General features: G+C 40.0%; 1 protein-coding gene across 8 annotated transcripts in view; it reads right to left on the reverse strand.

Annotated features, from left to right (window-relative positions):
- ryr3 (ryanodine receptor 3) overlaps positions 1-25632 on the reverse strand; it is a 127704-nt gene that overhangs the window by 27939 nt on the left and 74133 nt on the right. For all 8 annotated transcript variants that reach the window (XM_039781518.1, XM_039781516.1, XM_039781517.1 and 5 more), the window contains 33 exons: positions 24263-24536; positions 23909-24023; positions 21451-21583; positions 19951-20054; positions 19179-19314; positions 18871-19054; positions 17386-17488; positions 17145-17265; positions 16260-16429; positions 14228-14448; positions 13589-13679; positions 13172-13312; positions 12475-12638; positions 12165-12243; positions 11835-11924; positions 10727-10870; positions 10239-10301; positions 10035-10110; positions 9818-9941; positions 9247-9362; positions 9074-9141; positions 8852-8973; positions 8552-8601; positions 8401-8461; positions 8048-8286; positions 7171-7252; positions 5363-5493; positions 5093-5211; positions 4316-4514; positions 3428-3522; positions 2954-3099; positions 2636-2723; positions 2436-2528 (listed from right to left, as the gene is read on the reverse strand). In XM_039781518.1, coding sequence (XP_039637452.1) covers positions 2436-2528; positions 2636-2723; positions 2954-3099; positions 3428-3522; positions 4316-4514; positions 5093-5211; positions 5363-5493; positions 7171-7252; positions 8048-8286; positions 8401-8461; positions 8552-8601; positions 8852-8973; positions 9074-9141; positions 9247-9362; positions 9818-9941; positions 10035-10110; positions 10239-10301; positions 10727-10870; positions 11835-11924; positions 12165-12243; positions 12475-12638; positions 13172-13312; positions 13589-13679; positions 14228-14448; positions 16260-16429; positions 17145-17265; positions 17386-17488; positions 18871-19054; positions 19179-19314; positions 19951-20054; positions 21451-21583; positions 23909-24023; positions 24263-24536 — 4142 coding nt within the window. The remainder of the gene's footprint in view (positions 1-2435; positions 2529-2635; positions 2724-2953; positions 3100-3427; positions 3523-4315; positions 4515-5092; positions 5212-5362; positions 5494-7170; positions 7253-8047; positions 8287-8400; positions 8462-8551; positions 8602-8851; positions 8974-9073; positions 9142-9246; positions 9363-9817; positions 9942-10034; positions 10111-10238; positions 10302-10726; positions 10871-11834; positions 11925-12164; positions 12244-12474; positions 12639-13171; positions 13313-13588; positions 13680-14227; positions 14449-16259; positions 16430-17144; positions 17266-17385; positions 17489-18870; positions 19055-19178; positions 19315-19950; positions 20055-21450; positions 21584-23908; positions 24024-24262; positions 24537-25632) is intronic.

Here is a 25632-nt window from a genome sequence, read left to right on the forward strand (position 1 = left end):
TATTCAATTTTAAAGCATTTGAAAAAAAATGTTTAAATGGTTTTCACAACAGTATATCCTGACTAAACTTTGACATAAAGCAGTCTGTGATATCCACTCAACATCCTCTGATCTGATTTAACTAAAAAATAGGTATAATGTCATAAAAATTAGGTTTATTGACCATGAATCAAAAGAAGCTTTGAAAAAAGTGACAAAAACATTGTGAAAAAGCCAAAAAAAGTTAATTTTCAATTTTTTATTTAAAGTTAATGGTCGATGGGAAGACAACACAAGGGTTAACCACCAGAACTGAGATCTAATTTCCTATGACTATGCTTTGAGGGCAGAAAAACTAAAACTAAAAAATAAATAAACTGTCTGGCTCTGCCAAAACAAATAAACAACTCTCAAAGTGACAGCTTGTTGAGCGACTTCTGGACCAAACACTGTCAATATCTAGATTTATAACCCTACTTTACTACGTCAAATGTCCACATGAAACGTGATATGTCGTAAACCCTTGCTGTAGTGGTGAATTTAAGAGGTTTGAACTTATACAGTTGATTTGTAGAACATCTACATATTCAGAGTGTTCAGTGCATGTAAGGGGATCAATTAAAACATAGGGAATGTGCTTAGAAGGACTTTTCCCTTTCATTAGGAAAGTCTGTGAAATAAAGTAGCAAGAAAGGAAGCACTTGGGGAGCTTTTCCAAAGTGCTGACACAGCAGAGGGGCAAGCAGGATAAGAGCGAGGGTAAAGTTAGCCCAGAGAGAACTAAGATGTACTCTGCTCCATCTCCTGGTTTCATTACAAGACAGATGTCTTTCTATAATGAATAGGTTCCTTTCCAAAGAAAAAGAGTTATTCTTGGGAGGCCTGTGAGTTTTGCTCGCCTTTACTGAGTAAATGTTATCTACACTATTTCGAATCTTAAGGGGCTCGATACTAATGCAATTATTTCTTGGCCTGGCAATGACATGTCATGGTCTACAGAGAATTTCTGACCCACATGAAGTTCAAGCGGACAAGAGATGTCTCAATGTTGATTCCTACTGTTCCCTAGTAAAAACTCAAGGAGTGCTTTCAATGGGTCAGTCATACTTTTAGACACCCCTGACATTTGAAGTACTCAGCCACGCTATTCGTTTTTACTGAAGACATAAATATAAAAAAATAAGGCTCACAAATATAGGCTATCACTTTTTAAAAAAGACCAAAGATACAAAGAAAACACTTGTTAGTGGGATCAATTAAATGTTGGTTTTGGTCTTTTCATCGCTTTTGATGTAAGAACAAAACTAAATATCAATAGACTTATCATTTTACGTATTTTAGTAAAGTAATAATCGGATTTTCATTTAAATAAATGTCTGTTAAGTCACTATTGCTGAATGAGGTGACACAATGGTGACTGAGCCTACAGCCCACCGATGAATGCACTTGCATTTGCAGTATTATGAATTGGGTGTCTGCCGACATTCCGGGGGAAACAAATCACAAGCGGCGGACAGTTAGTGACGCATTTTCTATCACACAGCTGTGGTTGGTCCGATAGAGAGGGTAGGCGGAGCTAACGCAACAGACTCGCTCTTTGACTCACTTGTGTGTCAAGCAGCTCCGTCTGAAATAAAACGTATTGGTTCACTTTACAATCGAGCAATAAAAATTATGGATAAAAAGCCCATCCGCTACCATCACTGTTACATCCTTGAAAAATATAATATATTAAGCTTTGAAAGCTTTAGTAATTTATGTTTTCTTAAATTAATTTTCAAGTGTATTAATAATTTAGCACCTGAGCCACTTAGTAGATTTATTCAAATACAGAGCAGCCAAAGACTTACTAGAAGCAGTACAAATCATAACTGTACAATACCATACTGTAGGAAAAGCTTCGCACAGACTGCCTTTTCAGTTAAGAGATGTAGACTATGGAATTCATTACCAGCTGACATTAAGGTCATATCGGACTTCAAAAAATTTACTTCCAGCATTCAAATCAAAACTGTAACCATTTTTAACTATTGTTATTAGTATTATTTTGTTTAGTTGTGTAGTGAGTGAAGGTGTGTGTGTATGAAGAAATGCCTATGATTTTTCCTTTTTATTTTTATTTTTTCTTATGTATGTATCTGTTTTATAATGTTCTTAGAAATGCCCAACCAGGGACAAGAGTTGAGAATTAGCACTAGCTATAAACTCTATATGCTGCGCATCAGTTACGGGCTTTGTATTGTAACTATGTTTGCTTGTATGGTCCCTGTTAAATAAACAAATGAATTAAATTAAATTAAATTAAGCTGTGTAGCCTACTGTTATTTTCAGTCTCTGCTAGGTGAGATAAGTGAGATCCCAAAACACACCAGCAATTTCTCTTCATCAATGTTCTCTTTGGAATCTTTGATATGCTGGTATTCACCCATATCACATGAAATATCTATTATGTTTACCTTGGACATCTTTGCCTTGCCCTCTCCAGTCAGGAAGCCCAAATTGTTGATCTCATTCTGAACCACAAAGTTTTGCTCTTCACGCTTAAAGTTCTGGATTCAGAGGACAAAGAAAAGAGGTTAATCAGGAAAGACATCCTCAAGACCAGTATCCTGGTAACAGATGTGATATGACTACTAGGTTGAGTAGTGAGACTTACATGGGACTTGCACCAGAGGATGAAGATCTCTGCCACCATCCTGAAGAGCTCAGTGGAGTCTGCATCCGGCTCCTTCAGCCACCTGCACCTGGAATGTACAATGACACGAACCAGAGACTATTGAGTTACATTAAGTTGTGGTACAACTGTGCAGGACACAACAATATCATAACTTAATAGATCAGAAAGAGAGGTGGATAAAGCTCAGGGACTACAGGAAAATAATAACGCTGTCTGAAACTGAACAAACTGTTTACAAATCAAAATCCCCCCAAAAATCTGAAAATAAAAACTAATCTTTCTTTGGTAAAATTGTACCTGTTGTTGTCCACATAACGGATGAGCATGGGGTAGAAGGCGTAGAGGTCTCTGCAGAGAACAGCAAACTCATCCAGGATGAGCAGCTCGGCCTCCTGGTTGTCACCTTTACCGTCGGCCTTCAGCAACTCCTCTTCTGCCACAACCTTCGTTTGCAGCACATCAACAACTCATCTCCGGCAAGCAATTCATTAGTATAAATGTCCTCACACACGATCCCATCCAACTCAGTGGTAATATTCTCCTCCCTGTATGCTCTCTCAGTAAGTAACAGTTGTATTTTTACTCTCAGTAGGTGGTGTGACTGAGCATACAGTTCTTGGACTAGCTCCTCTGACTACTGACAGCTCCATATTAACACTGTAAATTCAGCAGCTTATGATGGAGTCAGCAAAAAATATACTTAAACCATAGGTGTCATTAAGCAGTGGATACAATGTGTTATACCATGTATGTCATACTTGAAGATCTTACCTTCACTGTCTTCTTCCTCAGTTTGTCCAGTGTGGGCAGGAAGTGGGTTCTCAGCAGATCTGCTCCAGCCTTGCAGATGATTGGCTGAGAGTAGACTGGAGACAAGAGACAATGGAAAATTCATATTCTGGAAATGGGCAACTCAGACAAACAGACACCAAAATCATTCCTCTGTCCCTGGAGATTATTGGCTCTGGTGTCAAGTGTCACAGCTGTCAAACTATATTTAGCACTTTTAGTTTTGGAACAACCACAAGTGTTTAAGTTAGATCAGCAATTGTGGTTTTTACCATTGTCTGAAAATACAATAGTACTAAAAACAGGAAATATTAGTCAAAGTAAAGTCAAATACATGACAAAGCATGAATTTCCCTTGTCTGGCGTCCCTGTTTGTTAATGTGTTAGAAATAAAATAATTTAAATGTGGTTTTAAAAAGTGAGAAAGGGCCCCACAACAGCCAATTATATTACCTGGCCTTTCCTGAACTCCCCTGAGGAATGTGCACTGAAATTGCAAATGTTCTACAAAAACTAATATTAACACTAGGTTCCCACATGGGCTTCATCATTTAAAATAACTTTTTATTATAAAAAAGTTATTTGATATTATGCTGTTTGACTGGAAATCTAACTCTTTCCTTGTTTGTTAATGTTTTTAAAAGAGAAAAAGAATGAGGGTAGTTTCTAGCTCTGTTGAGAACAAAACTGGACATCTAATGAAATGTAAATACATATTCCCATTCAGCATTTGTAAAATTATCTCACATTTCCTGACAACCCAAAATAACTTTTTACAATCCCTGACTTTGCAAGTCTAACAAAAGAACTATCTGACCAGTGAGAATCCCTTTCAAATCATACTTATTCTGCCTTGAGTCTGGCTCTTACCCGCAATCCTCTTCATCCAGGGGGCGTCATCAATGCCCAGGTTGCTGTTAAGGATCTTGAGGATGTTTCCCAGGATGATGCTGAGGTGTTCAGAGGTCACCGTAGTGCAGCAATTGGCACCTGGAGGTGAGTTCTCACAACCTTTCTCCCACCAGTAGGACAAATAGTTACACAGCATGGGAAGGATCACTTCAATGACCTGCAGGAGATAGGCTGAAGGTGAAATGTCTGTATGTCATGTAGGCATGCAAATAAATGTACATCTCGATTGTACACTGATAATGTCTTACAAGAGCCTTACACTCAAGCTCTGTGCGAGTTGTATTCCTACAGTGATACAGTCCAACTAAATGTACACAACTTAAATAGTTAGTTTTTAAATGAAGGATATTACTTCAAAATGTTCTACATCATTTAGATTAGCTTGTAATATAATATTCAGCACAAATTGCAACGTTAAAATTATATGTTGTTAAATTATTAATTTAAAAAAAAAAAGATCAAACTAGTAATACATAAAGTAAATAAAACCTTCATTAAAGGGGTACTCCGGCAATTTAGTATTGCAACTCAAGATAGACAATGTTAGAATGTAAGGTAAAAATTGATTGAGCAAAGGCTGAGATATCCTAACTTTTAGTCCCGCAAGCCCTATAAAAATGGATCCCACCCATAATGCAAATCATTAGCATAGTAGTGAGCATGTTTTTATGGGATCAAAAGCGTAAAAAATGCAGCTGTTTGTATTAATGTAAATATCCCATCAGCCCGTCAGACCTGTGGCATGTCACTGTAGCGAGCGCCAGACTCTGACACATCGCTGACATCTTTCAGCAGTCTGTCAAGACGAGGCATCTCTGGAGACATCTCCTCTACCGTGTCCGGCATACTCAGGACTAGAAAAGGAAAACACAAAGACAACAAACAAAAACAAATCCGAATTTCTTAGAAATATTTCAAGAAACTCAAAAGCATATACACAGCAATGTCAAAACATTGTAAATGAATGGGCTAATGATAAAAAATTAGGATCAAGTGGACACTCACTGGCTCTCTCTCGGGGGGTCTTGGTGTTAAAGACAGACAGTGGGTTGTGGGCATTTAATTGGGGCTCCAGGAACGCCACAGGCATGGCTCCCACCAGGGTTGCCAGGGTCTCCCCCAGCGCTGGAAAATGCCTGCAGAATAACATGTACATTAATAAAGTCTAAAGCACACCAAAAATAAATTGTTGCAACATACAACATGTCTTCAAGTCTTCAAACACACTGTTTCAAATGAGTACTGTGACCCCAGGTGCATAACGTTAGTGGTGGTGACCAAACATTTTGGGGTCATTGTTAGGACAAACTTTAACACTCAATCTTTACCACTGGGCTATCAGTACAGAGAGCCTTCACAGAACACCACATGGCATCAGGATTCATTTAGACCAAACTGCTAAGGTAAGGTTGTGATCAACTTTTTACTGGTTATTTTACAGCTCAATGTGAGAAACTACAGTTCTCTATCATAGCATTCATTTCGATGTCTCACTATGGGATGCACCCCTCCGCGTGTTCACAGAGGCACTTGTTCCATTACGCCAGCCCTGAGTGGCTGGCAGTCGTGACGTCTGCGTCAGTGCCCCTGCCTTATATATGACTGACGTGGCGACACCTGTCATTCAATCCCCTCTTCTTGCTTCAGGAGCCAAGCTCTTGTTTTTTCAGTATCTATTAGCTGTCTGCAGACCGGAGCGAACACCTCCATCACCGGGCGCTACTAGCCGAGGATACCACAGCAACTGCCTTCAACATAGATAGACGTTAGCTGCATATACTCTGGTCTATCTCCAGACAGTGGAATATTTCTTCTAGCTAGCACAAGTTGGTTTAGCTACTCCAAGCAAGCTCACTCTTTGGTGCAAGCTAATGGATACGGCTGCAAACCTACCTCCCGCAGGGAGACACCTGGCTCTTCTTTGCACCCGTGGTAATAAGATTTCGAGCAAGGACATGCACCAGGTCGTCCCCAGAGTTCCAAATTTGGGTGTGGATCTCCTGTCCAGGGGGTGGCCATTCTGCGGAGAATGGAGGTTACATCCGGTGGTAGTGGATCAGATTTAGAGGTGCTTTGAGCTTGAGCGAGGCTGACCACAGAACAAGGTCTGGTCGCAGGTTGGTAGCTGCGATCTCAGCTGGGAAGCAGACGTTCTTGTCCAAGTCTGCCAGCAGCTTCCCCAGTCCTGCGCTCTGCCCAGCTGCCAACAAATGGTGTTTGCTGCCACCAGGATGACGGGGGAGGAAGGGCATTCACACTTGTCCGTCAACTTTCCAGCACTGCTGCAAGACACTTTATGTAGAGAGGACTATGGCCTTTAGATCAGTTGTTTGTGTCCTGAGCCTATCACTAAACAAAGGCTCTCACAGTGGACAGCGGACGGCATTGCAGCAGCCTACTGCAGCTCTGGCCTTCTAGCGCCTACTGGGCTGAGGGCCCACTATAGCAGGGTCTTGCGACCTTGTGGGCCCTGTTCAAAGGGATCTCTATTCAAGAGAATGTGAGGCGGCTAGCTGGTCCTCGCCCCTGACATTTGCAAGCTTTTACAAGTTGGATGTAACAACACCCAGCCTTCCCAGCCAGGGTCCCTGACGCAGACTTCACGACTGCCAGCCACTCAGTTAGTTTATAAATTGCTATTTCACAGTTCCTTGATACCTATTCTCAAGATGACAGAAATCATAGCAAGGACCCATCATTACCAAGGAGTCTTAAACTTTATGATTAAATATACAGTACTGTTCATGTGTAGAACCAAACGCTATTTTACAACCTGCTGCATGGTTTAAGAAAAGTTTGGCCTCCTACTGTACCTCTCCACAAAGATGTTTTTTCCAGTTCCCAGAGAGTACAAACAATTCAAGATTCGGTAACAGGACAGCTGCACATCATCCACTGAAACAAACAAAAATATTCATCAAGCATTTCTTTTTTTTTAATAAACTTATAAACTTACATTACTTAAAAGATGACAGGTGGAGAAAGAAAAAAAAAATAAAGGGAATTATTCTAACTTAAAATGTTTCTATTGTGTAAATGTAGAATCTGTATGCATAATAGGCAGGTAAAGACGGTGTTTATACAAGACCAATTATCTCTTTTAAAGTCCAGTTGGGGACTATAATATACTTGTAGTCCTTTCTTCAACACCCCATCTCTTTTGTTTTATTGCATTTCATTTTATTATTTTTTTATTTTCCTGTAGGAAACTATATAGTGTGACCATGACATGACTTTATTTATCAGTGTATACTGTACATGAGAAGAGGAGAGAAGAAAACTTATTTTTGGAGGCACTGGCCTTATTAATAATATGTATATGCAAATGTATCTAACTATAAATAGGGTAATCGCTGCATGTGTGTGTCCGTTGTCTCTGAAATATCTCATGAACCGTTCTATCAATCTACTTTACACTTGGTTTCCTGGGTACCCTATGAACTTGGGGTTTGGGATTTGGAGCAGTTTGGACAGGGTTGGATATTAGATATTAATAAACTGTGAATACAACTAAACAACATGAAGTTGTGTATTGTCACAGGTGACCAAGTCTGTTCAGTTACTTTATTGTATCAATTCATGTTGTTGTGGTTTTTTTAATGTTATATTCATGTTTGTTTGTTTTAAATAAAAAATAAAAAAACACAAAGAAAGTTTAAAAAAACAGTGGGTGTGATAACACAAACTCACACAGCAGGTCCACTCCAAACCCGTATGTCGTGATGTGCTCAAACAGGGCAGTGAGGATGGGCAGCAGCGCCACAGTCACATAGTTGATGCTCTGGGTGACGCTCTTCATCTGGGCACGGGACTGCATAAACTTCCCCAGTTTTAGCATCTCCAGCAGCTTATCCAGGTCCTCGGCCGCGTTCTCAAAGAAATTCCGAAACCCAGCTTTGACCAGCTCTGAGCCAGACTTCATCACCGTTCTGAGAGAGAGGGGAGAAAACACAAGGGCTAGTGTGCATCCACAAGACTAGTTGGTAATTGTCTACTTGATGGATCACTGTGCATACAGTATACAGACAACAATGTGTGCTTACCTGGTGTCAAGTGAGTGAGTAAGGATGTGCAGACAGCTCACCATGATTGCAGAGTCACTTCCTGTGAGAGAGACATTCACTGTAGATGTAGAAAACGATTGAAAGCAAAGAGGCACATTGGGCGTACAGACAGATACAATGCCAACCTTACCAAAGAGAGAAATCCTGTGTCTGACAAGAGCTGCCAGCTTACAGAACAGGCTGGAAAAGAAAGACGGTAAGAGCAGATAATTGGAAAAAAAAGGCTTCAGAGAGAACAAAGAAGAGCTGAAAAACGCAAAGTAAGCAAGAAAATAAGAAAAGGTCTGATGAAAATATGAAAGACAAAAATCCTGCACTCATTGAGACAAAAGGGAGGACTTCATGGCAAAAACAAACAAAAATCTGAACAGCAAAAACCTGACAATAGAAACACTGATTAAACAGAATATGTATTGCTTCCATACAGTACCTAGTGACCATCTCCTTCTCTTTGTTAGAGGCGCAGCCACAGCTGCTCAGGTTCTTGCTGGGCGTGGACAGGAAGTAGAGACAGTGGTTCTTTAAAGTTTGATCTGTCAGAGGAAGCAACACCTGGAGAGAAGAAATGCTGCCATGAGACTAAAACTTCAATAAAAGCCTTCTTAAAAGTATATTCAACAGCTTATCCATGGTCGCAAAAAGTGATCCAGACCTTGGCAAAGAACTTGATTTCCTGGTCATGAGGTGATTTGTCCGTCTTCCCACTGGTGGCCATAGCCTCTGGATTTACAATGATGTTGAGTGGCAAGGTCAGCATTTTTGAGAGTTCCGAATAAACGCAAAACACCTCTAAGTGCCCGTGTGTTTAAAATGCCGCACACTCACCGAGATGAGCGATGAACTCCTGGGCCGAGTCAACGTATTTCAGCAGCCTTTTGAGAAACTTGTAGGCAAAACGCTTCTCCATGGATGATGATTCCTGCTCTATGTCCTTCAGACCTCTGTCAGATGAAAGAATCACCAATAACTTATGTTCAGCTGAAATACTCTTTTTTTTTTTTTTTTTTTCTTCCCATCACATTAATGAAAGCAAGGCAGTGTTTCCTTTAGGATTTGTTTTAGCAGTGGGGGCAGGTCCGAACACCCCCACCTTTTTCTGCTGAGTGACCGCACTATTCTCCGACATGTACTCTAACAATGCAGCCCTATTTCTGATACCGTGGGGGGCAGAAATGTTGCCGTGGGGGGCCGCCACGGTCAAATCAACATAGAGGACACACTGCAAGGTTTGTTAATATGCTGTCAATGCTAATTAATTGCTTAAAACTCAGGGAAATATTGTGATTTTGAAGTATACAATACAGTCAACTTTTTAAACTGCTTTGACATTACAGTATGTCTATTATTTTTGCTTATTTCTTCAATGAAGGATACATTGGAGTGAGAGGAGGTTAACCTTATGACGGCATAGCCACTGATCTGCAGAAACTTGAAGAGCTCCTGGGCCTTCTCTCTGTCTCTGTACTTCTCTTTAGCTGTCAGGGTGTCATAGGGTACCAACAGTGGGTGGGTCCCTCCTCCTGACAAGTCAAATCAAATTCAAAAATCATTTCAAATGTATTTCACAGCATTACCGCAGCTCAAGTGTATTTTTAAACTGTACATTTACATACCTTTGCTAACAAGTTCAGTTTTCTTCTTCTTGGCCCAGATGGTGTGGTAGTTTTCTGCAACCACCTCCACCATGCCCTGCAGATACAACAAAAATGTCTTGGTTTTGTGTTGAGATTAGACCATATGTGCCAAATTATTACAACAATACTCATCATATTATTATAATGACAACAACGATTATAAAAAGTTGAACAAAAACCAACCTGTAACTCACGAGACAAATTGACATTGTGCAAGTCCATCGGAGTAGGACTGAATTCATTGATCTACAACGTCAGAATAAGACAATGCAAGCACAAAACCAGATTTGGTTATTAAAAACAATAAATGCATTAGAATTATTCCACAATAATTCTCTTTAAATCAATGTGTAGTTTACTACTGTTTGCGAGCTGACACAATGCAGCTGTGATTCGACTGATCTGACTCAAAGCTTTTACATTTGCAGTTCTTAACATTTTGGTAGCTCTTTCCTGGAAAGAATGCTCCTGGTGTACAAGAAGTGATGCATGTTAATTAAAAACAGCAAAAGCTGAGGCTATTTAGCACAAAGGATAAATACAACCTTAATAAAGGAGAATCATGTGAATTTATCAGTCCGTAAGGGAGATAGTAAATAAGTATCACAAAGGAAACATTTGTGACAACATTACGGTTAACATTATGAGTGGATTATACATCAGGATGTTACCTGAGACTCAGAGATCTTTCGCTGTTTTTCGCTCTCTTGTTGTTGTAACATGGCGTCTCCTTCCTTGGTCCTCTCAATGTTCCAGCCCATAGCCAGCATGCTCTTCAATGACTCCCTCACTGGCCAGCGGTATGTTTCTCTCTCCTACACACACACACACACACACACACACACACACACGCACACACACACACACACACACACACACACACACACACACACAGACAGTGTTAACAGCAAAGAAAACTTTACATTTGTTCTGTACTAAACAATTGTTCGTGACCGGCGACCGGCAGGTCAGTCTTACATATGCCGATTTCATGCCGGTCAATGCTAAAATTAACTGCCAACATAAGTTATACGAGTTACAGTTCTCAAGGACGCACGCGCACACGACAGCAAAGTGAGTCTCTTTCTCCTTTCTCTCAACTTTTCTGCCGTGTGTCGCGCATACCCGCTCGCGGTGTAAATTGCGTGTCCGCGCTGTTCTCGCACATGTAGGGAACCTCGTGAATTAACCTGCAACATGTCAGCTGTTTGGAAATTCTTCAGCGTGTGTGCAGAAGATAACAAGTTTGCAATATGCAACACCTGCAAGGAAAAAGTAGGGCGTGGAGGGACGACACCAAAAACTGTTGGATATTGGATGTGAAAAGAAGGAAATGGTTCTAACATTGCACTTTAGATGTGTGTGAATTTCCCACACCAGGAGTAATTTATATAGTTCTATTTTATAGTGATCCATTATCTGTTTTCCTATGTTCTGCGCAAAATGTTCTATTAAAGAAAAGAAAGAATATTTGTGTGTGCTGTAAAGTGGTTAGAAAAAATGTAATCGGAATCGGCTAAAATCGGTATCGGCTGGCCTAACTCAAAGAAAATCGGAATCGGCCTAGAAAGTTGTAATCGGTGCATCTCTACTTTAAACCAACTTTGCCACTGACTGAGAGGGTTTCTTTTTACAACTAAAACTCATCTACCTGTAAAAGCTGGTGAAGCTACGATTTATTTCATAAAAAAGGAACTTGTGTTTGATGCACTATCAGCAGTTAAGAGATGGCTTACTACTCCCCTAGCAGCATCTGTGTATGTACCAGTGTGCATGTACCTTCTCACTCAGCGCTTTGTAAGGCTTCAGCAGTGGATGGGTTTTGGCCTGCTCATCAAAGCTGTCTCCATGTTTCCAGCCTGCTGACACCTGCAACAACAGTTCATTGTAGTCCATGTATTATACTGAATTCCAGCTATATAAACTCAGTAGTAGAAACACTAATATATTGTGAGTGCTTGCTGTCCAGGCATGCTACTGCACCAGACAGTGTAGAGTACAATCAAAATGTAATTAAGTTAGGTATTTTATATGAGAGATGGCATAAAAAAATGTAATGTCAAAAACACAAATGAGGAAAACACAGAAACCACATGGACAGGGACTAACCTTCTCTGAGGACCACTTGTCATGGGAATGCTCTGCATATTTGTTGGCAATGTACTCAAGTTTTTCAGGAAGGGAGATGCTAGAGAGTGGAGATAATGTTTAAATATGTATTTTTATTTCAAAGTCACTTTTACTTTGATTTGATTTGCAGACAAACACTCCACTCCAAAACACACAGATTTGACTTTAATTACCGTTTTTAAACTGGCAAAATCAGTTTAAGATATTAGAAAAATTTCAACATTGTGCATTTTCATCTTTGACTCTAGGAAAAAAATAAGTAAATTCCTTTTTTTTTAAGACCACTCACTTGGCAGTGTTGACGGGTTTGGGATCAAAGTTGCCCTGTGCATCCACTGATGCCTGTTTCTCTAGTGTTGCTCCAAGACTTGCATCCACAAAGTCCGGAGGCAAGGCTCCAGCGATGGCACACAGGCACGACATGGCCATTTTGAAAAGGTCAGCATCATACTTCTACAGAAGAGACAGATACAGCAGAATGAGGAAATGTCTGCTTAGCTATTAGATGTAGACTGTGCAGACTGATCAGAGAAAGAGCTGGAAAAGTGTCAACCAAGGGATGGCTTGTCACAAACTGATAAATGATTCAACTTGATTTTGACTTCGCCTCAGCTGCATTGCTCACAAGCACTTCATTGAGCTTTCTCTTCACTACCGCTGACTACAAAGAACTTTCCTCATGAGAGCCTCACTCGGATGTCGAAAACTCAAGTTTTTCGGAAAACAGAATATAAAAAACCAGCAGAAAGAGGAAAGCTTTCTGAGAGCAAACACCAATAGAATACTAAACATTTTCTTTATGCAAGAGAGAGGGATTTAAGGAAAATATTGCCCTGCCTCCTGATACTTTCAGAAAAAGAAAATGAGCAAGAGGTCGAATATATAAAGAAAATACAGTTTTCCAAAATCATAAATAATGTCCTGGTCCGTGTACATACTCTGGGCTTATCTTAATTAAGATTAATGAAGAGGGTTTCTGGGTGTACCTTCTGGGAAAGGGAGTCAAAGATTCCCCAGAAGAGTTTCTTGGTTAGGAGGAGCTCCTCCTCGGAGGCTATGCCAAAGCTGCCCATACCAGAAGGCAGGCAGTAGTACTTCCAGTTCCGCTCATAGTGGCTGGTCAGAAGCTAGAGATCGGAGATACAAGAACACAAAGCGTTTTGAGTTCACGTTGATAAAATATACATAGCACAAAATCAACATTATACTGTATTAGGTGTATGACTGCATTCAGACATTTACGAAATGGTTGGGGGAGGAAAAGATCTGGGTGTTCAACACAGGAGGATAAATGGGTTGTGAAATACAAGATGCCTTTTGATTGTTTGTTATAATTATCCCATAACTCTTTCAACTAAAGAATCAAGCACAATAGTGACAAGAAACTCTGCCCAGTGTCTCACCCCGAGAGGTATCTGGCAGTATTCAGTGAGCATGGGAACGTCGAACACCAACCGCCTGAGCAGCTGCTGCATCATGGAGGGACGCAGGTGCCTGTAATATACCAGGATTACATTATTTAAACATAAACATACAGAAGCAGTGAGTATAGACTCCCTAGATATCATAAGTTTGACACAGTAGCTACAACAACTGCAGAGTCAATATAATACAGTATATATATATATATATATATATATATATATACATACACACACACACACACACACACACACACACACACACACACACACACACACACACACGCACACTGCACTTATCTGATATAATTTTTTCATGCAATTAAACCAAGCTGAGCACCTGAACAGAAATATGTACTCATATCGACTGAATGAAGATAAAAACATTCTGTAATGTGACCATACAGTAAGTATGTGGCAGACACCAGTATGGTGGTACTGTATGTACCAAGCTGCATGAACCGGGGTCAACTGAGGTCAAACTCCAAAATGGCTGCCAGCATTATGTGGGTAAAAGCTTTAATTATCAGTGTGATCATTCTGAAATACCAAATAGGTTTATAATAATATAATTTACTCTTTTGTCTCAGCTGAGTCTGAACAAAGCTTGACAGGCCTTACTTGCAGATAGCCAGCAGACACTCCTCGATGGCATCCCTTTGGGCTTTGGTGAGTGAGCGTCCTTTGGACAGCCGGTAGATAGTCTGCAGCGTTGAGTCAACCAGCTGTGCGTAGTGCTCTGTGCTGCTAAAGAGAGCGGCACAGCGGGTCAGCAGAGGCAGCAGGGCCGAGCCGATGTACCTGTTCATGGCCAACGCCGTTTCAGTGGTACTCAACACTTCCTGTGGAACAGAGAGCAAGTACGTTGAAGGATGGAGAGAAACAGTGAATTCTCCACATGTGAAGATTAATAGAAAGTTGGAGTGAATACAGGCTCCTGGCAATAGCTAAAAGAAACATTATGTGGTTCTACGGTAGTAAAGGGAAAGTGGAATTTAAAAGACTATTTCCCTTGACGGCACAGTTGGGAATCATTTTAATCAATCACTGAGGTTTGAAAAGGGCATTGACTGAATAGAGATTTCTGTATATTCTTAAATCTAAATTTGACTTCTTCACAGATAACATCTTCGATTGCTAGCTTTTGTTTTAAGATTAGTTTCTATAAATGACGGTCTGCCTGTCAAATACAGAAAGTGTTAACACGAGTCTTGGACATCCTAAACGTGTCCTGTGAAGTTAGGGTTTAGATTCAGTGTTTCTTACCAAAACACTCCTTGAGGTTTAACAAACTTGTTGAATGCATTTTCTTCCTCATAAAACATTCACAAAGCAGTGCAATTTGCATGACTTAAAATGCTGTTTACATCCATGTTTGCTAGATTGCAGTCTTCTACTTCACTACCTTTGTTGGCCCCTTGCCATGATCCTTGGCTCGTTACAGGCACCATTTGTTAATCAAACCGTGAAACCAACAGAAGGATGTGAATCACGCTGCCCATGTGCTCATGCACAATACAAACGAAACGGAAATCCACTAGCTTGTTAAATCAGATAAGGTAATGCTGGAATAAAACGAGTCTGCTTGCGACGTGTATAGCCCGCGAAGCGTAGATACGTGCCTAATAGGGTGCCTGGCCATTCATACCGGACGCGTACACTACCGGTCAAAAGTTTGGGGTCACTTAGAAATTTCCATTCCACTCCATTACAGACAGAATACCAGCCGAGATCAGTTGCATTGTTTTTTTAAATCAGGGCAGCAGTTTTCAGATTACATTATGTGCTTACATAATTGCAAAAGGGTTCTTGACTGTTGTAGAAAGAAGTGGCTGATCTTTAATGCAATATCTACATTGCCCATTATCAGCAACCATTCATCCAATGTTCCAAAGGCACATTCTGTTTACTAATCTGATATCATTTTAAAAGGCTAACTGAGAAAATATTGAAGAAACCTTTTGCAATTATATAAGCACATAATGTAATATGAAAACTGCTGCTCTGGTTAAAAAACAATGCAACTGATCTCAGCTAGTATTCCCCCTCTAATATATTGGAAATTTCTAAGTGACCCCAAACCTTTGACCGGTAGTGTATTTCTCCGCGCCGGTCACAAAGCGATCCTTCTCCTCTCGGCTCTCTCTCTCTGATAGAAAGAGACAGGGGAAAACTGTGGTAATTGTAGCGGGGGTGTGCGTGTGTGTGTGTGTGTGTGTGTGTGTGTGTGTGTGTGTGTGTGTGTTTGCTTTGCTATGATTGTAGTTTAGATTGTATACAGAACTGTGAGTACTGGTATCATTACGAGATGACAAAAACACCATTCAAGTTAGAAATGTAATTGGAATAGAGATAGAGAAGACATATTTAATATTAACACCTGCTAGAAGCGAGAACTTTTACTTTGTGCAGGTTCAACTCTGACCTGCGGCCCTTTGCAGCATGTCATTCCCTCTCTTTCTCCACTTTCACATCTTCAGCTGTCCTGCATAATAAAAGGGCTAAAATGGCTCAAAAATTAAAAAAAATAAAAAAATGTTTTGGTAGCTAGTGAGTTCAAAATGAAATAAAAAAAAAATGAAATGAAATTTAAAAAAAAAAGAAAGGCGAGGGGGACATGTGTTGAAAGTTATTTGGGTTTTCTCTCACTCACCGTGTCCAGAGACGCAGAGGCTTGGAGGTCAGGCAGGAAGCCGACCTCCAACATATGGAGCAGGAAGCTCTGGTCCTCGATACCATACACTCGTTCCAGGAAGAGCACCATGGGGGCCTTGTGGTCCGGACAGAAACTGGCTGACATGTCGGGTTCTGTCACTGTGCCATCTGAAGTTTCAACACATTTTAGGGGAGAAAAGTTCTAGGTTAATGTGCCTTGTAAACATTTTATTTATTATATCTATTTAATTTGATCAAAAGATAAACAGTGTAGCATCACGCGTGTATTTATAGTAAAAGTAATTCTAGGCATGATAAGCTATGGAAAGTTATTAAAAAGGAAAAACGGTGTGATTGCTGCTGACAATTTTCCTCCACAGTAGAAACACAGAGAGAAATGAATAGATATTTACTCCTGAATGAAGCGGAGATGATTTTCAAAGTGCAGAGATATGAATTTATTTAAGTTTCTTTCATCTAGCACCGTGACTTCCAGTACATATTATACCAGCCACATTTTTTAATATTTCTAGGCAGTAAATTAGTGTGGCAGGTTAGTTCAGCAAGTAGCAGAGATTAATTAGAATCTGATATACTGTGGCTTGTGTTTGTATATTCAGTTTAAATCAGAGTGAGACTAGTTTATCAGAGTGTGGCTAGTTTCAGCCTTGAATACATTTTTTGCATCAGCTTTTCTGTGTCACTTTTAGCTGCCATTAGAGGTTTTGTCCCCACTACATTTTAAAATTTAACATTGTTTGTTTTTGTTGCTGCACCTGGGTTCACTATTTTTTTTCTGTTGCTATTCAACTTTCAACATCTGCTTACACGACTTCATGTAGCAAAAAAAAAATGAAAACAAAAGCCACCACGACCAACATACCTTTATTAAGCACAGGCATTTTGAGGGGGATGCTGATGATTCCCACCAGGTCTGTCGTGGGAACCAGAGAGCGCAAGATTGCTCGGATACGCAGCGCCTCACCTTTACCCGCATTGATAAGCTGTAATAGACACAAATAGGAAATATTCAACTCCCTATTTCATTCAGGGGATATATATAGGATATTAATATATATTAATAACATGAAAGGAAGTCTGTGAATAAAGAAAAAGCTCCTCACATGCATCTCAGGAGCGCAGCGGCCCAGCAGGTCAATAAGAGCTGAGTAGAAGGACATGATGGCGTTGCCCATGTGAATAATTTCACCTTCTTCCTCACCAGACCTGAAACACACAAACACTCTGTCACTGTGACAACATATTTTGGGATACTGCAAACCTCCCTAGTACTAAGAAAACCCATACATTCTACAAGGTAGTTTGAGACCAGAAGAGCAATAGATGAGCAATTGTGTGAGCATTTATAACAATGTTTTGGCACAAGTACATGATCTCCTTCCAGGCCACTGTGTTACACATATTGATTTTGGCCAGCTTCCCAATCCCTCTCCTCACTTCATGCAATAATAACCGTACCCATTAAAATGCAGCAAGTGCGTAACGGCCCTTGCATACTAATGTGAGCAACAACTTCTACACAGCTTTACTCACAGCTCCCATCAATGTCAAGGCTGCTATATTCGTTTCTCTTAAACTTCAAACCAGACAAGTATCTCTGTATGATGTCTTTATGTAAACGTTGTTTTAAAATGTCTCAGATTTGGTTATTCAAGACTTACTGAAACCATGAAAGAATACTATTAATTCAGCAGTTTATTGTTATTTAAAATTATTTTTAAATGTACTTGTGCATTGCCGTTCAAAACGTGGCCTCCTGTATTGCTGCTTGCAGCTTTCTCCAGAACCACTGTACCCAAAATAACTCACAGAAGACTCAAAGCACCTAATATGCCACTCTCCCGTATACTCCTGACTTACTGTGTACTTCTTCTTTAGAGAAAAACATTGTTCTACATTTACCTGACAAAATGTTACTGGTTACATTTCAGATTCAGATTTTTCTCACAAAGTTCACAATAAAAATATGATGCATTATTATACATTGAACTATCCAGCTTTGTATTAGAGTTGAAATCTCCACCTTGAACAGACGTTAAGTAAATATAAGTACATTGTGCTTATAATGCCTCTCTTTCACTTTAAGTAAACATGCGAATGCAGGACTTCCAGCGGTTCCAACTAACCTGTTTCAATAAAAGGTAAGTTGCACAGTGGATAAATAATTAAAGTCTATGGTGATGAATTTCCTATTTTGGAGGAAGACCTTTTAGTAAAGCAATTCAATCAGATGATACAACTCCTCATTCAAACTGAGTGTAATAGACTCCTTTTCTTTCCAGTTCCTTTGTGCAGGCTTACACAAATAAATTAACTTTGATCTATTTCCAGTGATGTGAATGAAATGTATATCCAATTTCAAACTGATATAGCACTATTAACAGTCTAACAATGCTGGTTTAGCTAAGCTCAGAAACATACTGGTAAATCTTTAATCTAATTTATGACCAAAAAGATAATGGGAGACTTCATCACAAATGATTACTTCAGAGACACTCTGGATTTTTATGATGATCTAAATGCTGATTCACAGGCTTTCCAACCCTGACTAGAATAAAAGGATGTAAGAAACTGGTGTGGACCCCTACCCAGTAGTGACCACAGCGGGGGTATTGGGCAGGTCCAGGGCAGGATCCTCAGAGATCTTAATGGCCTCCTCCATCGCAGCCAGCAGACCCTGACCCCCCTCTCCCCTCAGGGCGGGGCCGAAACACTCTGGACGCCTGATCAGCAGCTTCACCACCACGTTGGCGTTTTCCTCCACACTTTCACCTGGTTTACAAATACAGCAGGACAATGGACAGTCATGTATAGGTAATGATTTAGGTTATCCCCAAAAGGACAGGTCAGAGTCTACTGTATTTATGTCATGTGCTCAGTATGAGAGTTGACATACCATTGCAGAAGACGACGAACCTCAGGAAGGACAGGTAGCGCTCTCCCTCTATAGGGTTCCAGCCGAGGTCGGGGTAACCCTTAGCAACCAGCATGGCACAACTCTGAAGACCACAGCCTGCCAGGTATGTAACCACCTACACACACAAACATGCACAATTCTGTTTCACTCCTGGGTATTACAACATAATAGCACACTCTGTCATTTTGACTGTCAGTGTCAGTAGTAAAGAAAGCATTTGCTGAGCAAGCTTATTCAAATGGCACAAAATCATACTTCATTTTTCACGAGAAAACGTGGATGGCATGAGGTTTACTTTCTGTTTGACTCACTCTCACCAATCGTCAGCAGGAGATGTATTAAGAAATCCTCTCCGCTATTAATAATGCAAAGAAATCGGCTAATATTACCATCAAGACTAATATCATCCTACTCTCCCAGTACATGTGCTTTTAGACTAAAAGGTTGTTTCAGTGCACAATATAAAACTAAATGTAAATTGTTTTTTTCATCTCAGCATGTTACATTTAATTTGATTCAAATTCACAATTTTACAGTGCCTGTAGTATTTAACACTAAAGTAAGTCTATTATATGGCCGATTAATTTGCTATAACAAAGAATGCCTTGAGGTCATACTAAAAATAAGAAACCCTGGCTGGTAATCTAATCAGCCTGAAACCACTAGGGGCACTTAATAAAAATGGTTCAGTACATTTCAGCCTCAGTCATTCAGTTGCAGTCAAACATTTTTGTGTGATGAAAAAACAAACCTTCTCCAAATCAGGCTCCTCAAGGGCCAAAGCCAGGCCGTTGTTGTCCATCACTGAAGATGCTGCAACATCCAGCGGAGTGGAGCCCCGCATTGCTTCAGAGGCTACACACACACACACACACACACACACACACACACACACACACACACACACACACACACACACACACACACACAGTTAATAGCAAAGAAAACTAAACGACAGGGGGCAGTCTATCTACATGTGTTATTGTGATATTCTCTATTCTCTCTCTTGCAGTCCAGTAGCAGGTAGTGGAACAGGATCCTAAGAAATGACATACTGATTTTTGAAAAACAGTTTAAAAAATAAATAAATATTCAAACACTTAATATTTAGTTTGCCTTTAACAATAAATATCTTATTCCCAACTCTTGCAAATCCAGCAGATTTACATACAACACCTTATTACTAAAAGCACTTTACATGACTATGAACTGAAAATGCTTTATCACTTCAATGCTACACTATACTTCTTCAGCAATATTTGACGCTCAATACGAGTTGCAAACATAACGCACATTTTCACAAACCCTTACAAAAATATGCTAATTTTTCATAGATTAACTCTGTCACTTGTAATAAACATTTGTGTCTCCTATCTATTAGAATAAACATTAATATTGTAAATTGTTTAGTAGCCCAATAGTCACAGAAATACTCAGATTTTGTGCAGATAATTAATTACATGTTAATGAATCCTCTGCGATTCAATGTGCAAAAACACTCCCTGCCTACATATATTGTTATATTACCATTGAGCACCAACTCTGAAAATAACTGTGCACAGGCAAGCAAGACAAAAAATATACCAGTTATTGGATGTAATTATAAATATGTCCTTAATGCAGGCAAAGTCTCAAAGAAACAGAAAACACAAGGTATGTCTCCCAGCACCTTTGCATTGACGTTTGTGATTTATGAGTAAGAAAATATCAAATGTTTCATGTTAGGCATAGCAAACCGGTGTTTGCATTCATCTGTCCTCTCCACATCATGAGAACCTCTCCTCTTTCACAGGCAGGAGCTTTAGTTTACAGCAGTAGCAGGAGCCCAGTGACTCATCAGTCCTGACTAAATAACCCCCATCCCTCTCTGCCATTCTTCTTTCTCTATCTGCTGCCTCCTTCTCTGCCCCTTTCATTCTCTAACTGATACCCTGGCATAATGTGGGCGATACGTTTGTGTCTGCACTTCAATTAGTTATAAATTCTTTCTAGCAGGTGGCACCTTTTGGTTCCAGTAAAGATTTTGCATAATTTTTGCAGCAGCAAAAAGGAAAATGTTTTAGTTCCTACAGTGTGGTAAATACTCTTATTATTTCTTCTTCCCCTTCTGAAAATCGTACATCCTTTTCTTTAATACCTTCTGCTCATCCTTCTTATTGTCTTCCTTTCTCAGAATAATATATTTTAATAACAGAAGTAGAAATAGAAGAAAATGCTGCAAGTCACATTTTATGAATCTACCAGTACTTACCCAGCCCAACACTGCTGTTCTCCAGCAGGTAGCTCAGGTGGTCAAACATGGCTTTCTGGTTCTGGCGGCTGATGCGACAGAAGTAGCACAAGAAACGACAACAGCTGGCCACCATCTTGGGGAAGGTGATCTCCTGTGGGAACAAAAACAAAAACAAAAGTAAAGATCAATATTAATATTACTAACATTTTCAGCCAAAAAGAAGGGGTTGACATGGTCAACATTATACAGTACTTGTAACCCATTTTTCATTGAGAGACATGTTTCCTGTACATCTAACCCGGATTTTCCACCAGGCGCATCTGTGCAGCGTTCCGGCTGCGCCGCGGTTTTGTTTCGTCCTGTTACGCGCCATGCCACACCGGGAGCGTCTCAGAAGCGGAGCGTCATGCCTGCCCGATTCACAGATTTTATTGTCTCTATAAGTACTTGAAATAACAATCATGTGTTTATTAAGCGAGTATCTACCTTCCACTCCAAGTATTCCTGTAATTAAAGTCCATGCCTTCTCTTTTCTAGCGTGTCTGCGTTGTCTTCATAATAAGGATCAGTGGTGTCTATTATGTTTTTCCACATCCAAGATGAATCTCGTCGTCGTCCGTGGTGTTGTAGAGGACAGACATACGATATTCGGGGGTGTATTTTGGTAAATTGACTGTTTGACTTCTGGTTAGGCTGTCTGAACGCCCTGTGGCTCTCGTGAAAAATAGATCTGGCACGTATCTTTAGCGGAGTGGAGAGCCACTTCATGCATGCTTCTGGGACACGCCGTGACGCGGGTGGTTGAATATCAAGCATTGACTTGAAAGGCCGCAATTGCTCACGGGGGCCGCAGCGCCTCCGGAACGCAGCACAGACGCGCGCGCGTGGTGGAAAATAGGGGTAATGCCAGAAACACACTGCACGCGGAAACGCCGGACACTTTACGAAATAAAACAAATTTCTAAATAAAACATCCAGGTTTAAGGTGACTTTGGCTGTCTTGACTTCTCAGCTGTGACACGTGATCAGGCAAAGAGAGAGAGAGAGAGAGAGAGAGAGACGAATGGACAGAGAGACATAAAGTGAGGCACCTTATGTAAGTGTAAGAGGCACATATATGTAGTAAGAGTAAAGTAGTTTTTGTCCACACCGGAGATTAAAGTAAATTGCCAGAAGAATCTGTAGATACTAGCGGAAGGAAAATTACACTCTGCATATATGAACAGCACAGAAAATCTCATTCATCATCAGACAAGTTGCAACATTTTTCTACTTCTAAAAGCCAAACCAATATCATCTTTTTCATGTGTTTAAGCTTTATGAAATGTTACTCCATATTAATGTACCTGTGTGGTAACACGCTGCACATTTTATTGAAGGTCTGGGTTGAAGAATAGAAAACTTATTGTATATTATACCTTGATTATGTTACATAACTGTAAGAGTAAATATTGTAAACCCTATACATTTACAAGCTGTGGTAATGCCACTAATTATGGCCACAGTAAGGGAAGTGCACATATCAAGTGGCAGTAAACTGGTCTGGAATTTATGTCTGAGACTGCGTGATGAGACTGCCACAGTCCAATGTGAAGGCCTGAATGTCTCCCTGAGGTCTTTCTGTCTGAGGTTTAATTCATGCTTGGCACTGGACTTGGCATTAAATCACAACCATCTCTTCCAGCTTCTGTCAGCACTGCCCAAAAAGGACTGGCTTCAGAGGCCTCTCCTTTCACCCCTCTCTTGCCCTTCTCTGCCCTCTCTATTACCCTTGTGGTTTTTCAGAGTATTAGGTTGTTGATCTTGGCTTACTTCACCTTCTTAGAATACAGTTTGTTTTCCTGAGATCAGTATACAATCTATAAAGCTTAAAAGGTTAGCCTCTGTAAAGGCTTTTCAATTAAATAGTCGCAGGTGCAAAACTACGGATCTAAATCAGAAACATTCAGTATCATTTCACCCACAGGCGAACACAAGTGAATGAATGCACGAGAAACAAAACGTGGACCCACTGCTCCATAGCACTCTAAGATGTGAAAAACTTTAACCTTTACGTTACTAAGTTCTTACAAAGGTTCCCTGGATCCTTAATATGTTACAAAAAGAGGTAAATACATTTTTATAACTCTTAAAATTCCAGCAAATTTGGGGGGGATTAAAGAAAAGGCCAACAAGCTGACCCTTGCAAGGGTTAAATTCTGTTTAAATTACTATTTACTTATTTACTTGAACTTTTAAGTCCGCATGGATGGGAAGTCGTACAGGTGCTCAGAATCCTAAAAAGTTTAAACATCAACACTTCCATGGCAACCGAGCAAACTCAGTCTGCTGATGAGGAATGTCAAAAGCTCCAGAACAATCGTTTAAGTGGATACTAAACTGAGATTGTTTGTCAACTATTTTACTTTATAACAACTTGACAGCACTGGGGTGTACTGACCACAGCTAATACAGAATGTAGTTAACGCTTTCGTACCTGTGACTTGTCTCCTCCCAGCACGTTGACCATGACCTCCATGACGGTCTCGTGCATGCCCAGCACTCTCATTAAGTTGGGATGCTGGTAGAAAACCTTGTTGTTCATGATGTCGCTGTGAACACAAGAAAGTGGTTTGTGAAGTTCATGATATATCGTACATCCCAAATTTTTGAGGTAATATACAGCACATTGGAAACACTGCACAGTTGAGAAAATGTATCTAAGTGATGTGCAATGAAGAACATTTAGTAACAAACTTTTATCAATCATCATATTTTTACATTACAATTGACATAGTATTAAAACAAACTTGATAGAAGTCACTGCATTTATTGCTACACATTTTCTTACCCGAGTCCATCAATCATCAATTTCTCCTCCTCTTTGCCCATGCGTACTGACAGAAGTGACCTGATTTGACCTAGCGATACCAACAGGTTGATGGCATCCTGCACAGACGCAGCACTGATGGTGTAGGATTTCTTCATGGCCCGGAGAAGCTCCCCGATGCCATCATACTGCCTCCTTAGCAGGCTGAACATCACTCTGACCAGCTCTGGGTCCTGGATATGAGACTCCTGAGCCCAGCTGGTTATGGTCTGGGAGATTAGCTCCTTCAGGTTGGCTGGAGAAGTGGGAATTCAATATACAAACAGTGAATAATTCTACAGAGGTAATAAAGCTAGTGCAGCTTTCCTATCAGAGGCAATGGTTTAGTGGTGGTATGACTTGACCACCACTAATCTAATTCTACCCATTCGATGTCATTTGGAAACACTGACATGGAAAGTTGTTTAAAATCGGCTTTAAAACAACTTACATGCAAAAAAAAGCAGCAGCAATAAAAAGCATCGTCCTGACATTGTTAACAAACTAGAACTCATCGGAGCATTGTAGGGGGTCAAAACAAGTGCCAAATGTCAACAACTCTAGTCAATTTTTCTTTGTGTCTTATATAAAATGTCTACAATAACGTGCTGTGCAAAAATGTGCCAGATTTACAAGAGTGTTTATGCTCACTGTAGATAAGTCAAGGTTCTGTAGCTGTGTTATTTTGTCCTATGTATGAATCAAGGTAACACACAGATGCACACTTATACACACACAAATATATTAAAAGGAAAACACAATTTTAGAGGACTATAAAAATTGGAAAAGAAATTACTGTGTGGAACAATAGCCTCTTCAACATCACACTAGCTGGTTTATTAGAATTTAAAAGTCCAGCAACCAGAAAAAAAACATTATTGATGTGTATGGAAACAAAATGCTGAGGCTAGTTTATACTGCAACATCTGCTCCAGGTCCAACCATGTGCTGCATCAGGAATGCCATTTTAAACCTTCCAACAATGCTTCACGGTATTTAAGTTGATTCCTGGTAGGAAAAATGTATTATTCAGTTTAAATTATCATACAGGTTTTTGCTACTCATGATCAAACATATCATTTTATCAGAAGCCTCAGGGCAGCTCCTTGGCTGTCAGCAGCACTGTGATTATTACATTAACAACTTTAAAGTATTATATGACTGGCTTGGCAGTCTGGGAATGCAGTTAGGTATGTGTGATCTGTCACTATGAAATAATAATAATGATATTTTAAAGCAAAATGCAGCTAAAGAAGCTACTACTATACTCAACCTTTTTCTTCTTGCAGTAAGCTGACTTATAAACGGTTAGGGAATAATTTACTTTTCCTTTAAAACTTGACTCCTTGGAA

This window comes from Perca fluviatilis, chromosome 18 (assembly GCF_010015445.1).
Source record: "Perca fluviatilis chromosome 18, GENO_Pfluv_1.0, whole genome shotgun sequence".
NCBI classification, from domain to species: Eukaryota; Metazoa; Chordata; class Actinopteri; order Perciformes; family Percidae; genus Perca; species Perca fluviatilis.